Genomic DNA, 14,929 nt, shown 5'->3' on the forward strand with positions numbered 1-14,929 from the left:
AACTTTTTGGAAGAGTTTGAGAAGGATCGGTGTTAGCTCTTCTTTAAATGTTTGATAGAATTCGCCTGTGAAGCCATCTGGTCCTGGACTTTTGTTTGTTGGAAGATTTTTAATTATGGTTTCAATTTCATTACTTGTGATTAGTCTGTTTATATTTTCTAATTCTTCCTGGTTCAGTCTTGGAAAATTGTACATTTCCAAGAATTTGTCCATTTCTTTGTGGTTGTCCATTTTATTGGCATATACTTGTTTGTAGTAGTCTACTGTAATCCTTTGTATTTCTGCAGCGTCAGTTGTGATTTTTCCTTTTTCATTTCTAATTTTATTGATTTGTGTCCTCTCCCTTTTTTTCTTGATGAGTCTGGCTAACGGTTTATCAATTTTGTTTATCTTCTCAAAGAACCAGCTTTTAGTTTTACTGATCTTTGCTACTGTTTTCTTTGTTTCTATTTCATTTATTTCTGCTCTGATCTTTATGATTTCTTTCCTTCTACTGACTTTGGGTTTTCTTTGTTCTTCTTTCTCTAGTTAAGTGTAGTGTAGATTGTTTATTTGAGATTTTTCTTGTTTCTTGGGGTGAGACTGAATTGCTATAAACTTCCCTCTTAGAACTGCTTTTGCTGCGTCCCATAGGTTTTGGGTCATCATGTTTTCACTGTCATTTGTTTCTAAGTATTTTTTAATTTCTTCTTTGATTTCTTCAGTGATCTCTTGGTTATTTAGTAGTGTACTGTTTAGCTTCCAGGTATTTGCATCTTTTACAGTGTTTTTCCTGTAACTGATTTCCAATCTCATAGCGTTGGGGTCAGAAAAGATGTTTGATATGATTTCAATTCTCTTAAAGTTTCTGAGGCTTGATTTGTGACCCAAGATGTGATCTATCCAGGAGAATGTTCCATGTGCACTTGAGAAGAAAGTGTATTCTGCCACTTTTGGTTGGAATGTTCTATAAATATCAATTAGATCTATCTGGTCTATTGTGTCATTTAAAGCTTGTGTTTCCTTATTTATTTTCTGTTTGGATGATCTGTCCATTGGCGTAAGTGGGGTGTATAAGTCCCCTAATATTATTGTGTTACTATCGATTTCTCCTTTCATGGTTGTTGGCGTTTGCCTTATGTACTGTGGTGCTCCTATGTTGGGTGCATAAACATTTATAATTGTTATATCTTCTTCTTGGATTGATCCTTTGGTCATTATGTAGAGCCCCTCCTTATCTCTTGTAACAGTCTTGAATGTCTATTTTATCTGATATGTGTATTGCTACTCCAGCTTTCTTCTGATTTCCATTTGCATGGAATATCTTTTTCCATCCCTTTACTTTCAATGTATCTCTAGGTCTGAAGTGGGTCTCTTGTAGACAGCATATATATGGGTCTTGTTTTTGTTTCCATTCAGCCAGTCTGTGTCTTTTGGTTGGGGCATTTAATCCATTTACATTCAAGGTTATTATCTATATGTATGTTTCTATTACCATTTTCTTAATTGTTTTGGGTTTGTTTTGTGGGTATTTTTCTTCTCTTGTGTTTCCTGGTTAGAGAAGTTTCTTTAGCATCTGTTGTAAAGCTGGTTTGGTGGTGCCAAATTCTCTTAGCTTTTGCTTGTCTGAAAAGCTTTTGACTTCTCCATCAAATCTGAATGATCCTTGCTGGGTAGAGTAATCTTGGTTGTAGGTTTTTCTCTTTCATCACTTTAAGTATATCCTGCCACTCCCTTCTGGCCTGCAGAGTTTCCACTGAAAAATCAGCTGATAACCTTATGCAGATTCCTTTGTATGCTATTTTTTGTTTTTCCCTTGATGCTTTTAATATTTCTTCTTTGAATTTAATTTTTGTTAGTTTGATTAATATGTGTCTTTTTGTGTTTTTCCTCGGGTTTATCCTGTATGGGACTCGTTTTGCTTCCTGGATTGGGTGACTATTTCCTTTCCCATGTAAGAGAAGTTTTCCACTATAATCTCTTCAAATATTTTCTCAGACCCTTTCTTTTTCTCTTCTTCTTCTGGGACCCCTACAATTCGAATGTTGGCTCGTTTAGTGTCGTCCCAGAGGTCTCTGAGATTGTCTTCAATTCTTTTCATTCTTTTTTCTTTATTCTGCTCCTTGGCAGTTATTTCCACCATTTTGTCTTCCAGCTCATTTATTCGTTCTTCTGCCTCAGTTATTTTGTTATTGATTCCTTCTAGTGTATTTTTCATTTCAGTTATTGTGTTGATTCATCTATCTTTGTTTGTTCTTTAGTTCTTCTAGATCTTTGTTAAACATTTCTTGTATTCTCTCAATCTATACTTCCATTCTATTTCCGAGATTCTGTATCATCTTTCTCATTACTCTGAATTCTTTTCCAGGTAGATTGCCTATTTCCTCTTCATTTATTTGGTCTTGCAGGTTTTTACCTTGCTCCTTTATCTGTGACATATTTTTTGCTGTCTCATTTTTTTTTTTTTTTTAAATGAGTGGGATTGTGTTTCTGTTTTACTGGTTGTTTGGCATGAGGCTTCCAACACTGGAGTTTGTAGGCTATTGGGTAGAGCTGGGTCTTGGTGCTGAGATGAGGATCTCTGTGAGACCTCACTCTAATGAATATTCCCTGGGGTCTGAGGTTCTCTGTTAGCCCAGTGGTTTGGACCTGGAGCTCCCACCACAGGAGCTTCCACCCGACCCCAGGCTCGCGAACCAAGATCCTGCAAGCCACATGGGGTGGCAAAAAAAAAAAAAAGAGAACAATAACAAGGTAAAAAATAAATTTAGACTAGGAAACTAACAGATACGTTAGAAAGTATATAAAAATAAAAATATATATGAATCAACAACCGAAAGGTACATCAGTACCACAATAGGAAGAAAGAGGAGGAGGGGGGGAATAAAAGTGTGTGTGTGGGGGAAGGCCTTGGCTGTGGAGGGCGGGGCCTAAGCCAGGGTGAGGTTTGGGCAGTGGGCGGGGCCAATGCTCAGGACCACAGGGCTGGAAAAGGCCATGGGGGCCGTGGGGTGTGGGACTTAGGCTCAAGAAACAGAAGGGGCCCAGGCGTGCCCTCCACCCCTGGTCTCAGAGGGCAGCGGACCTCACCTGGGAGCCCAGCAGGTTTCCTGAGCTCCAGTGGGCAGGGCAAACACTCTCCTCTCCTCTCCTGCTCCTCTGGTCTGGGGTCTGGGAGGGCCCCTCCCGCCTGCCTCTCCTGATCTCCCCGGCCTCCCTCCTATGCCCCCAAGGACTCACGCAGCCTGGAGGGGGTTTGGAAGGCAGGGTATCGGCCTGGGAGCTCAGGAGGCTCCCCGTGCCTGAATGGGTGGGGCAATCGCCCTCTGCTCCTCTCCCGCTCCTTCCCAAGGGCCCCTCCCACCTGCCTCTCCTGTTCTCCCCTCTGCCTCCTTCCTATGCCCCCAAGGACCCACGTGACCTGGAGGGGGCTTTGGAGGGCAGGGGATATGCCTGGGAGCTCAGCAGGCTCCCCTGGCCTGAGTGGGCGGGGCAAACGCCCTCTGCTCCTCTCCTGTTCCTCCCACAGGGCCCCTCCCGCCTGCCTCTCCTGATCTCCCCAGCCTCCCTACTATGCCCCCAGGACCCACATGGCCTGGATGGGGCTTTGGAGTGGGGGGGACCGGCTTGGGCGCTCAGCAGGCTCCCCGGCCCAAGTGGGCCAGGCGATCGCCCTCCACTTCTCTCCTGCTCTTCCTGGAGAGTCCCTCCCACCTGCCTCTTATTATCTCCCCAGTCTCAGGGGTGCCGATCCTTTCTGGCCTCCACTTCTCCTCCCCCCCCAGTCCCCCTACGTGCTACCGGTTCAATCTGGGGTTCCTCCCATCTCCTTGGGCATCAAAGTCCCCCACCGGCGGCTGGCAGGCACCCTAGTTGTGGGGAGACGCAAACTCCGCGTCTTCCCACACAGCCATCTTGACTCCACCTCAAAGCTTCTCTTTTTTGGTTTATTTCACCTGCATTTAATAGTTGGACCAAATGAGGAAATGTTCCCTCTAGAAGCATTTTCAACACGAAAATGAATGCCTTCCTTCTTTGCTTTAACTGTATTTTTAAAAATTAAGCCTCATGAGGAACTAGAAGACTAGAAGACTCATACTAGATCCAAAAACCAGTCCTCTGTTATGAAATAAGTAGCTCCAGCTGGAAGCCAAACACCTGTAGATTCAGAATCTTGATAATAATTGCACATAAAGCAAGCAATATTCAAGTTGAAAACCAGACTTTCAATATCACTTCTTTAAATAAAATATTAGAATGTTAAATATATTTTTCTTATTATTAAATTTTAAGATGAACTATTATAAACTTTTACATTTACTGTAAAATGAAACGTGAGTCTGAAAGATTTCATCTTTTCTTGAGGCGAGAGTATGTATTAAAAATGAAAAGGCTATGAACAACTCTGAAATTATGAGTTTGTATAAGTAACCAAAAGCTTAAATAAAGAGCAGAATTTTCATGTAACTGTCAGACAAAGTCAGACTGTTGTTCATAACTCAGTTTTCTTAAATTCAACATAAAATAAAAGCATTTTAGAGACTTCAACTTTTCCTTTAAGATTCTCAATATAAACTCTACATAATAAAACATCTAAAGTCTCAAGTTTTATAAAGCCACAACTGTACTGACAACCCTACACAAAGCCATCAAAAAAAGGTTTTATTAGTTATTGCCATACTTGCAGTTGAAGACAGAAAGAAGGTTCAATAAATGTGTAACCTAATGATTATGTATATTAATGGGAAATGTAGTTGCATCTAGTTTACCAATCATCTCTGATCGACAGGCACAAATTGCTTGGAGATAGTTTTATAAAATAGTTCCTGCTGAGAAGTATGATATAGCAGCATTTCAGTATGCTATCACACTCAGTAAGACATAATTTACATTTGGTTTAATTAATCTGATAAAAATATTATGACCATTTGAATTAAGAGTAGCAATGCCAAAAGATAACGTGTTAAAAAAATCTAACATAATACAATATGTCAAAACCTTTGAATTTTTGGCATGCATTTTTATATATTATTTTGTGGATAGGCACATAGTTTGGCAATTCATAACATCTCAGGTAGATACAGATATGAGAACAGGTATAAATAAAGATATGTACATGTAGATATAAATATAGATGTACACACAGACACACACACACACACACACACACAGGGCAAAAACACCCCCAAAATGAAAAGACATATGCAATACAGTGTAGGTCAAACAAAAGGCTTAACACAAAGAGCTCTTAATAAATGATGAAGATGAGCAACTCCTTAGAAAAAAAGTGTACTTTTCATTAATGAGACTGAGAAAAGACCAAAAAGTTTCATAAAACTCTGTTAGAATGACAGTGTGGAAATAGTATACACTGGTACAGCCATTTAGGTTTCATAAACCTCTGTTAGAATGACAGTGTGGAAACAGTATACACTGGTATAGCCATTTAGGTTTCATAAACCTCTGTTAGAATGACAGTGTGGAAACAGTATACACTGGTATAGCCATTTAGGTTTCATAAACCTCTGTTAGACTGACAGTGTGGAAACAGTATACACTGGTACAGCCATTTAGGGGGGCATTTTGACATCCCTTAATATTTTGAAGATATTTATACCCTTTGATCTAGCAATCCTTTTGCTAGGAATTTATTCTCTCTCTCTCTATATATATACTTACCCAAGTCATGAAAAATGCCACTAAAAAGGTGTTTATTACAAAAAGTATTCACACAAGCAAAGGATTAAAATTAACCAAAGGCCACAGAGAAATGTGGCAGACCATATTTTCCAAAGATGGCTATAACAAGATCCCACCCGCAGCCTCACCCCATACTCTTATTCAAGGTTACCTGCTTAGCAGGTGCTTAGGAATCAGAATTTTGAACTTATACCTTAAAAATCCCACCACAAGCACCACCCAAAAAAGAAAAAAGCAGCTTTAAAAATACAATAGCAGGAGTTTAGAAATTTTCTTGCAATTACAATCAATTGGAGATTTTCCTAGTTATAGCAACCAAATGGGAAATTTAAACCAACATCAACAAAACTGTGTGATATATAGTATTAGTCATGAAACATAACTAATTGATCATAAAACAATAAGCCAACAAATGACAAACAAAACAAATGCAAACACAAAGGAAATAAAGCTGTTCCTTTCTCACCCTTTTCTCAAATAGCCAGATTTGTATTCCTTCAGACATCTACACAAATCAATGAAACACAGAACCTGTTTCAATAAACCACCACTGAGTATGACAGAAAAATGAAGCTAGAGTTAACCAGTGAAACTGCTGACCTGTGTCTCATTGAGAAGGTGCTCAGCACACAAGTACTACCACCCCTACTAAGAGGGAGCTCCCATTGCTCTTCCTGTTGACTCAACTATGCCTGCACATTAGTATTGTTCAGAAAATACCATAAATCCTGTCCTAGTCAAAAGGGCTTCCAAGCAGATTGATGGTTACTCAAAAACATAGAATTCTAAACAAAGAACTACATATAAGCCAGCAATTTCACTCCTAGGTATATACCCAAAAGAATTAAAAATGGGCTCAAACAGACAGTTGTATATAGTAGCATTACTCACAATAGCCAACCCAACAGTGGAAACAACCCAAGTATCTGACAGATGACTGGATAAACAAAATGGGGTGTATCCACACAATAGTTATTATTCGGCCATAAAAAGAAATGAAATTGTGATACATGCTACGACATGAATGGACCCGGAAAACATTATGCTAAGTGAAATAAGCCAGACACAAAAGGACAAATATTCTGTGATTCAACTTTTATGAAATATCTAGAAGAGGAAAATTCAGAGAGACAGAAAGTAAATTAGAGGTTACCATGGGGGAGTTACTGCTTAATATATAAGGTATAGAGTTACTGTTTGGGGTGATGAAAACATTTTGGAAATAGTGGTGAAGGCTGCACAAGATTGTCAATATAATTTATGCCATTAATGCACTGTGTGGTGTGTTTGCTAATTTTTTAAAGCAATTTTTAGTTATCTTAGGTATACAGAACACAACATTTGAGTTTAACAAAACAACTGAAAGTATAAGCTTTACTAGCAAAAGACCTAAAGGAAAAAAATCTCATATTTCTTACTCTAGTAATTAGTAGAGTCAGAAACATTCCCAATATTTTGATATAACTCCTAAAGATTTAGTTGTAAGGTGACTATAACATATTTACTCTTTTTAAAATACACCAAACTGCAACCTACAACCAGCTACCATATTACAAAAAGAAAAACTAAAGTCCTTAGATGAAGGTTATTGAAAATCAGAGCAAAAAAAAAAAAAATTCTGAAGACATACCTTCAATACTTGGCTGCATTTCTTCTGTTTTTGGGACAAAAATTCTGATTACACTTGTGTTGATATAAATCAAAGGTAAATTGCGTGAAGTCAGCGTATGGGTCCTCATGGGCTGACCAGGAGATTTTCTTTTCTCTTTTTGGGTCCTTGGTAGTTTTGCTTGAAATATACTTGCAATGGCATTAAGTAAAGGAAAACAAAGGACAATATCAAAGGCTTGTGCTGAAAGAAGTATTTCATGAAGAAAATGAGGGGAACCATCTTTTAAACCTTCAGGTAACTTATGAAAACTTCTTCGCTCATTTCTTGTTGTTAACTTGTGGCGAACATTTTTTGTTACAGCTTTTGTATATGTCAAAGAGAGAAATCCATGCTGCTGATGAGAGCCATCTAGAAGTTTTGCAGTTGTCTGTTCCAGAAAAAGGAAATCACAATACATGTTTTATTAAACAAAGGAAAAAAAAACCAAAACAAACTATTTGAAAGCAGAAAACAATCTCGGTTGATACTTTAATCTTTTATCACGTCCACACTTTTTTTTTCATGACTGGTCAGCTGTTTATTACAAATAAAAAAATAAAAGCACACTTCTTAATGAGCACATTACTGATCAATTCCATAGACAGGGCAAAAGCCTCTAAGACAGAATGACTGAACTTGAAGTTAGGAATCCTGGGTTGTAGTTCTAGATCTTGAGTGAGGTAATTAACCTCTTTGTGCCTGTTTCTATAATTTCTACTTTTTCTGTAACATTCAGAATTTAGAACAGATCATATCTAGATTTATCTTTTCATTCTTGATAATTTTTCATTAAGAGTAGCAATATGCTGTCATAATTTGGGTCAGAGAGGGGGTTTCTATGCACACAAAATTGAAATACCATGTTATGTATTTCCATTTGTGAAATGGAACCAATAGTTTTCCTGAACCAATTAATGTGCATAAAATTCTATTTTGCATATTACTCAAAATAAAATTAGAGTTAAGTCGTTATAGTCCACATTCCCAACCCCTCTTCCCAAGGCCTGATGAAGATTTTTAGTTATTAGAGTCCAAAGAGTGATGTTAAGAGAGGAAGTGAACCGAGGAAGAAGAACAAGAAGGAAATACATTCACATAAAAAAGAAAAAAGTTAGAAGTAGCAAAGCAGCAATGTGTTTGAGCCTGTTATCCCATCACTAGTAAACCTCTTCTACTTCCATTTTCTTCCTCTCATTTTGTTGCCTATCACCTAATGAAAAGAAAATAGTATGAAATTCAGTTTTCACTGTTAATTTTGTTTTTAATCTGGACTTTATAATGAAGAAAGGTGAGATAAAATTTACCTTTGCATATGTTTTTTTCTCAAAGTTAATCTTCTCACCATTAAAAAAAACTTGGAAAGTAGGCATTACATGAATATGCAATATAATCACTTTTCATATAATTGTCCTGCCCTCAAAGCATTTTTTACTATTTCCAACTTTCTCACTGCCCCTTATCTAACTTCCCTTTCTTTTTGCTTTCTACACTCAAAACAAAAGGAAATACAGTAAAACAAGAAAAAGTGATCCCAGTCTTATCGCTATGATGCTAGATTGCAGGCAACAGTGGATGGAGAAGGGTGCTGTGGTATGGCCCCAATGGAAGAGGCCATAGCAACAGTGTCTCTAGGTGTCTCAACCAGGAATTAGGGTGGGGAGGGGTAGAATCAACCACTAATCTAAATAACCCACCTCAAATCTTAATTAATGGCAACATTTGAATCCTGGAAATAGTATAAAAGGTGTTTCAATGTATAAATGTTTTGATTTGGGGAAGATATTTTTAAACATGTTGAATGTAGGTACTCTTGAAAGGTCAACACCCATGAGAGAAAGTGTGTTGAACTGCTCTATCCCTAACTCCCCTAATAAAAGGCGGGAATAATTAAAGAATGAATGAATACTAACTGGAGTTGAGATAATATAAATATTACTTTTCATATAGTAATAATCAATATTTTATAGTATTTAAAGTGAAAAGTTAGAAAGCAATGATTACTGAAATGTTAAGAAAATTTTAAAATTTAGAAAAATTGATAAAATTTTAAAGGGCATTAACATGGTGTCCTAAATGGGAGGCAAATCCAAAAGGGAGGGGATATATGTATATGTATGGCTGATTCATTTTGCTGTGCAGTAGAATGTAACACTGTAAAGCAACTATACTCCAATAAAAATTAATTTTAAAAAACTCAAAAAAAAAGGGCATTAACAATAATTTTGGTTTTCTTTCATGAATACATGTTAAAATTAAGAAAGTTCCTCATGGACGCTAATGAACATTTAAAGAGAAGAAAATAAATCTAAACAGAGCTTCCACTGACATGAAAAATTTTCCAGACTAGACTAGAAAAAATTCAAAATCAGAAACTAGTATTTGCTATGCAAATACAATGTTAAACACTAAATCTAAGAACACAATTATTTAAAATATTTGGCTAATTTTTACGCTCTCTTTAAAGATATATGTCTTAAATTCCTTTTGAGCTACAGAAAAGGGGAAAGAAAGAAATACTAGTTTACACATGCTAAGAAAATGTCTAATAATGTTTGCACTGATTTAATAGTTTCTTAAGAAAACTGCTATTACCATGGTGATAATCTGCTCTTAACATTTAAAAATTACATGTATTTTTATTGACTTTAAAAATGTCACTTAAAAGAACTTGCTTAATAACATATTCAGATATTTTGTACCACTAGGGAAAAAAAGTTTCTGAACTTCTAAAACCCACTGGTATACAGTCTACCATTCATCTTCCGTCCAGTAAATGACAGACGTACAGCCTTGTCCAGATATAACAGGCACCAAATAAGGTACTTGGAGTTAGTTCTGAGAAGGAAATGGTATAATAATAGGGGAAAAAAAGCAATGTAAGGAAGAATCATAAAAGGAATGACAAAAGCAGTATGGTCAACTCTTGATCATTCAATACATGTATAATTTAACAAGCATATTCAACATCCTACTTTGATTTTCTAATGCTGATGGTAAAATTAGTTTATATTCACAAAACCAGAATGACAAATAGCATACTCAAGTAACCCATAAACAAATTATAGTGAAAACCAGTCTATGATTTAAGAATACATTATAGTTCATTTACAAAGTGAATGATACAGAGGAAGATGAAAATCAAGAGTTGACTCTATGGATAGTTCAATTCCTTCTCTGGGTTCCTGTTAATGGGAGTTCTGTAGCATAATTTAAAAATGATTTCTTACAGAAGGAAAGAAGCCAGAGCAATTACTGAAAGGGTCCTGCTTGCTGATGGGTCGAACCAACAAGGTGCGTCTGTTCAGCTTGTCAGTACAGGAAAGGAAGACACCTCCACATTGCCCCAGAGACCAACACTCTTCCCCAAGGCTTGAGGTGATGGACAGGAGCAAAGAAGGTGAAAAGACAAAAAGCAATAAAAGCCATAAGCAAAAAAATCTGGATAGTTTTAATTCTGCTCAAGTTTGCATAGGTTTAGGTTTGAGCCACTGCTAGGTATGGCCTCTGCCTGGACCATCTTCTGCAAAAGCATTGTTAATGGAAGTAAACAAAAAATAGTTGCTTTTATTGTAAATGACTACTTTCAATTTATAATAAAGAACAATCCAATATGAACTCACTTATGATTAGGAAAAACTTCTAAAAGGTCAACATAATAATACATTAATGGTAAAGTATATTAATAAAAGCAATCCTACCTTTGCGTTATTGAAAAATTTACTTAATTGCTCTAACAGGAAAATGGTTACAAAACACAAGCAGCTTAAAGGAAGTAATAGTTTTATTTTATAATGTAATACTGGAGGAAAAGGTCAAAAAGAATTTACTGAGCTCTAATTCTTGTAACCATTAGTCCCATTGCATGAAAGAACAAAGAAAAACAGTTTATAATATATTTTTTAAAAATCATAATTACTAAATGAATCTCACCACAGGTTTTTCTTTGCACTGTAGAAATACTCCTTCAAAATGTCCTGACTGCCAACCTTCCCCTGGCCTGGAAAACATAAGTTCACCTTATCTGTTCTCTTCAATTTTTCTGAGTTAAAAAAATTGAGCATATATAACTATTTCAAGTAGTTCTGATGTAAACAACACTACACTGAACTAAAACGTGGATCTGACAATGCAATCAATAAAACAATTTACATTAGCACCACACCCTGGTAGTTCTGCAGAGAAGCATTTGTCTTAATGGTAAATTCTATATTTACCAAGGTTATTTTTCTTTCTCACCCATGAGACTCTAAGGTCCATAAGGGCATGGTTTATGTCTATTTTTTTTAAACACTATATCCCTAGTGCTTAGCATAGTGCTTGGGACATAATATACATTCAATAAATATTTTGATTAAATGAATGAATAAATAAATTATCTAAATATTTAAAGCTTACATAAATTTAACAGTAAAATCACTGATAATCTAGAACATAAATTGTAATATTCACATAATCAAGAAATTATTTCAGCAATAAAATAAAATTCATGTATCACTTGCTAGGATCATTTTGATACAGAGATATAGCATTCAAAAGAAACTGAAGAGCTAACCATTCCATTATCAAAAATCAATTAATGATTCACTGTTACTACAACAAAAACAATTATCATACACTTGTTAAAATAATACTATTATAACAGGTCTTAATATAAACCCAGCAAAATATTTTGACCATCACTGTTATGACACAATTTTTTGGCTGTGACAGAGTTGAGAGTTATTTTCATAAACAATATGATATGTATAATAAAGAATGAAAGTTCGAATGTTTTTAATGTAGAATTAGAAACCCGTTAAATAAAAAGACTTCGGCTTTTAGAGTATATAATGCATCAATAAAGGTACAGAAACATGTGTACTTCTGGAGACACTTAATTGCTGAATGAATAAATATTATGAATCCAGGAAAAAAGGACTGTAAGGTTGTTTCTTTGTCAAAATACTATGAAGTAGAAAATACGATGCTGTTTAAAAAATAATTTTAAAAAAGCACGTGTGAGTTTTATGGTATGTGAATTATATTGCAGTTAAAAAACTCAATTCCAGGGTAGTGTTATAAAGCAAAAAAAACTCCCAAAAGCATTCGTATTTTTATTTGGGAAAAATTAATAATAAAATTGCTGTGTATCTTTATGAAAATATCTAAAACGTTACTTTTTTACTACCATTACTTATTATTATAAACAAATCATATTTACTTATAATCTACTTTTGGTAGAAATTTATTAGGAAGGAAAAATATGGTTCTAGGAACATCCACCACATGTTCATTAATCATCTGTGAGATAAGAAAAGTACTCAAAGTTGTAAGGAACATGATATGCTGCTCCATTTCAATCTATGGTATAGGGAGTGGATGAGGAGTATTCAGCAAAAACCAGAGCCATTAACTGTGTCCCAGGCATCTTGGCAAATACACAACATGCATAACAAATTGTGAGGTGATTAGTAAAAGCAGCGTATTTCATTTAATATGGCAGTGTGGATATTTATGAACAGATTTGCGTTCTTAAAAAGCAAAACTTTATTATATTCCATATATGAATGAATACCAAGTAAAATTAACCAATATATCTGTTAAGAACCATCTTTGGGAATATGTACAGTATTTTTTTAAAAATTAAGGAATCAAATTAAAATATAAAAATTCTTTTATAGACTTTGTTCAAGGAAACTATAGCTTTTCCCATATTCATTGTTCATTAATTACCTGCTTCTATAGTGATCAATATTGAAACTTTCTATTTTACATTTCACTTTGGTGTACACATCCTGGACATCTATGGAAGCACTGAGATCTTCTAGTTCACTGACCATACAAAGTTCTGCAATAAGAAGCAAATATTAATATCAGTATAGGGTTCACAATCAATATTAAAACTTTCTATTTACATTTAATGTTAGCATGTATATCCTTGACATCTACAGAGGGACTAAGACCTTCTGTTCATTAACCACATAAGATTCTACAATAATAAGGAAAATTAATATCAGTATAGGCCTCAAAATTAAGATACGATGCTTATTTCAAAACAGGGGAAATCCCAGTTAATGTATGAAGTGCTACATATATCAGTCAACAGTCTTTGCAATACATTTAGTGATATGACCAATGAAGAAATTACTTCATGGCTTTTGAAGTGAATTTTAATACAAATAAGACAAAATTTAGGTATTATAGGCAACATGTTAGTATTACTAATAGAAATCACTTGAGTTAGACTTAATGATTGATTTAAATGCCAATGATAAATAAAACTAAATCACCAATTTCTTCTAAAAATAGTGTTTAATATTTTATCTTTTCAGTAGAAAAGTAATCCTGTACCTGTGCCTTTATTTTCAGGATCTGGAGCAAAGAGCTTTATAGTAATTTTGGGGAGCACCCACTGCATCCACAGACTAACACGACCACTGGATCCACCAATGTTACTTGTAGTTTGTTCCAAGGTAACAGAATCCGAGAATGGTGAATCATCAACTGCTTGTACAGAATCTCCCTGGGATGAGGAATAACAACAATACTTTGTAACATAAATAAAAATAACTAAAAATTTATAATTTAAAATCTGCAATTACTGCTTTAACTTATCATATATGCTAATGCAAATCATATGAATGCTTATACATAATGCCAGTAATATAAACATACACTAATCATATGGTTTTCATAGTTACAGTGTACATGCATGCCATTCCAGTTCCTCTAAACGAGTTAGGATCATACCAATGAGTATTTCCTTATAGAGTAGCTATAGCCAAGGGCCAAATCGGGCTCTATTTTTGGAAATAAAGTCTTACTACCTTCACAACCACATCCACTCATTTATCTATTGCCTATGACTACTGATTAGCAGAGTTAAGTAGCTGCTTTAGAGCTGCTATGATCCACAAAGCCTACAATATTCACTATCTTGTCATTTATGGAAAAAGTTTGTCTACCCCTGCTATGGTGTATTTATGTATGAATATATAATCCATAGTAAAACACAGCATAATCACCATGATTTAAGAAACAGCAAAACATTCATCATGCCTCACATATTTTAATATTAAGGAGACATTTAAAAGTTAGCAGATTTGACAACAGATTTTTTAAATGATTTATATGGTTAAAAGTCTCTTAATTAGAGGTAAACAGCATGAACGTGTGTGTGTGTGTGTGTGTGTGTGTGTGTGTGTTATGGTTATCTTTACAGAAATATATTCTGCAAATTATACATATCCTACAGAAGGGTACAATAAAAATGATAACAATGAAACAAAATGTAAGTAAAATGAGCAGGCTTTTGATAAATACCTCTTAGCTCAAGAAATTTTCCCAGGTTAATATTCAATGTTTTGCACATTTGGGATGGTATTATTTTGTAATTTGATGTACTTCAGAGTGTGTCTCCAGCCCAATAAGAGGCAGTTGAAGCCCAAGAATATAACCCTTGGATCACAGACCTCAGCCCAGAAGAAGGGAATCTTGCAGCTTCAGAGAACCTGCCATACATGCTGGCCCCAAACCTTCATCAGAACATAAGCTTATTCAGTTCAACAAATACATACTGAATTCTGGATACATATAAGGTCCTAAATTTGGTACTAATAA

The 14,929-nt window shown here is 35.2% G+C and overlaps 1 protein-coding gene across 11 annotated transcripts in view; it reads right to left on the minus strand.

The window, feature by feature from the left end:
* The window catches only part of VPS13B (vacuolar protein sorting 13 homolog B), a 766,991-nt gene that overhangs the window by 346,455 nt on the left and 405,607 nt on the right, over window positions 1–14,929 (minus strand). For 9 of the 11 annotated variants that reach the window (XM_059902238.1, XM_059902239.1, XM_059902241.1 and 6 more), the window contains exons 26-29: window positions 13,661–13,832; window positions 13,043–13,157; window positions 10,558–10,699; window positions 7,310–7,718 (exon numbers count right to left, since the gene is read on the minus strand). In XM_059902238.1, coding sequence (XP_059758221.1) covers window positions 7,310–7,718; window positions 10,558–10,699; window positions 13,043–13,157; window positions 13,661–13,832 — 838 coding nt within the window. Of the gene's footprint in view, window positions 1–7,309; window positions 7,719–10,557; window positions 10,700–11,260; window positions 11,328–13,042; window positions 13,158–13,660; window positions 13,833–14,929 lie in introns of those variants that run through there. The other 2 variants (XM_059902242.1, XM_059902244.1) reach the window with 2 other exon arrangements.

The sequence above is a fragment of the Balaenoptera ricei genome, chromosome 17 (genome assembly GCF_028023285.1).
Source record: "Balaenoptera ricei isolate mBalRic1 chromosome 17, mBalRic1.hap2, whole genome shotgun sequence".
NCBI lineage: Eukaryota > Metazoa > Chordata > Mammalia > Artiodactyla > Balaenopteridae > Balaenoptera > Balaenoptera ricei.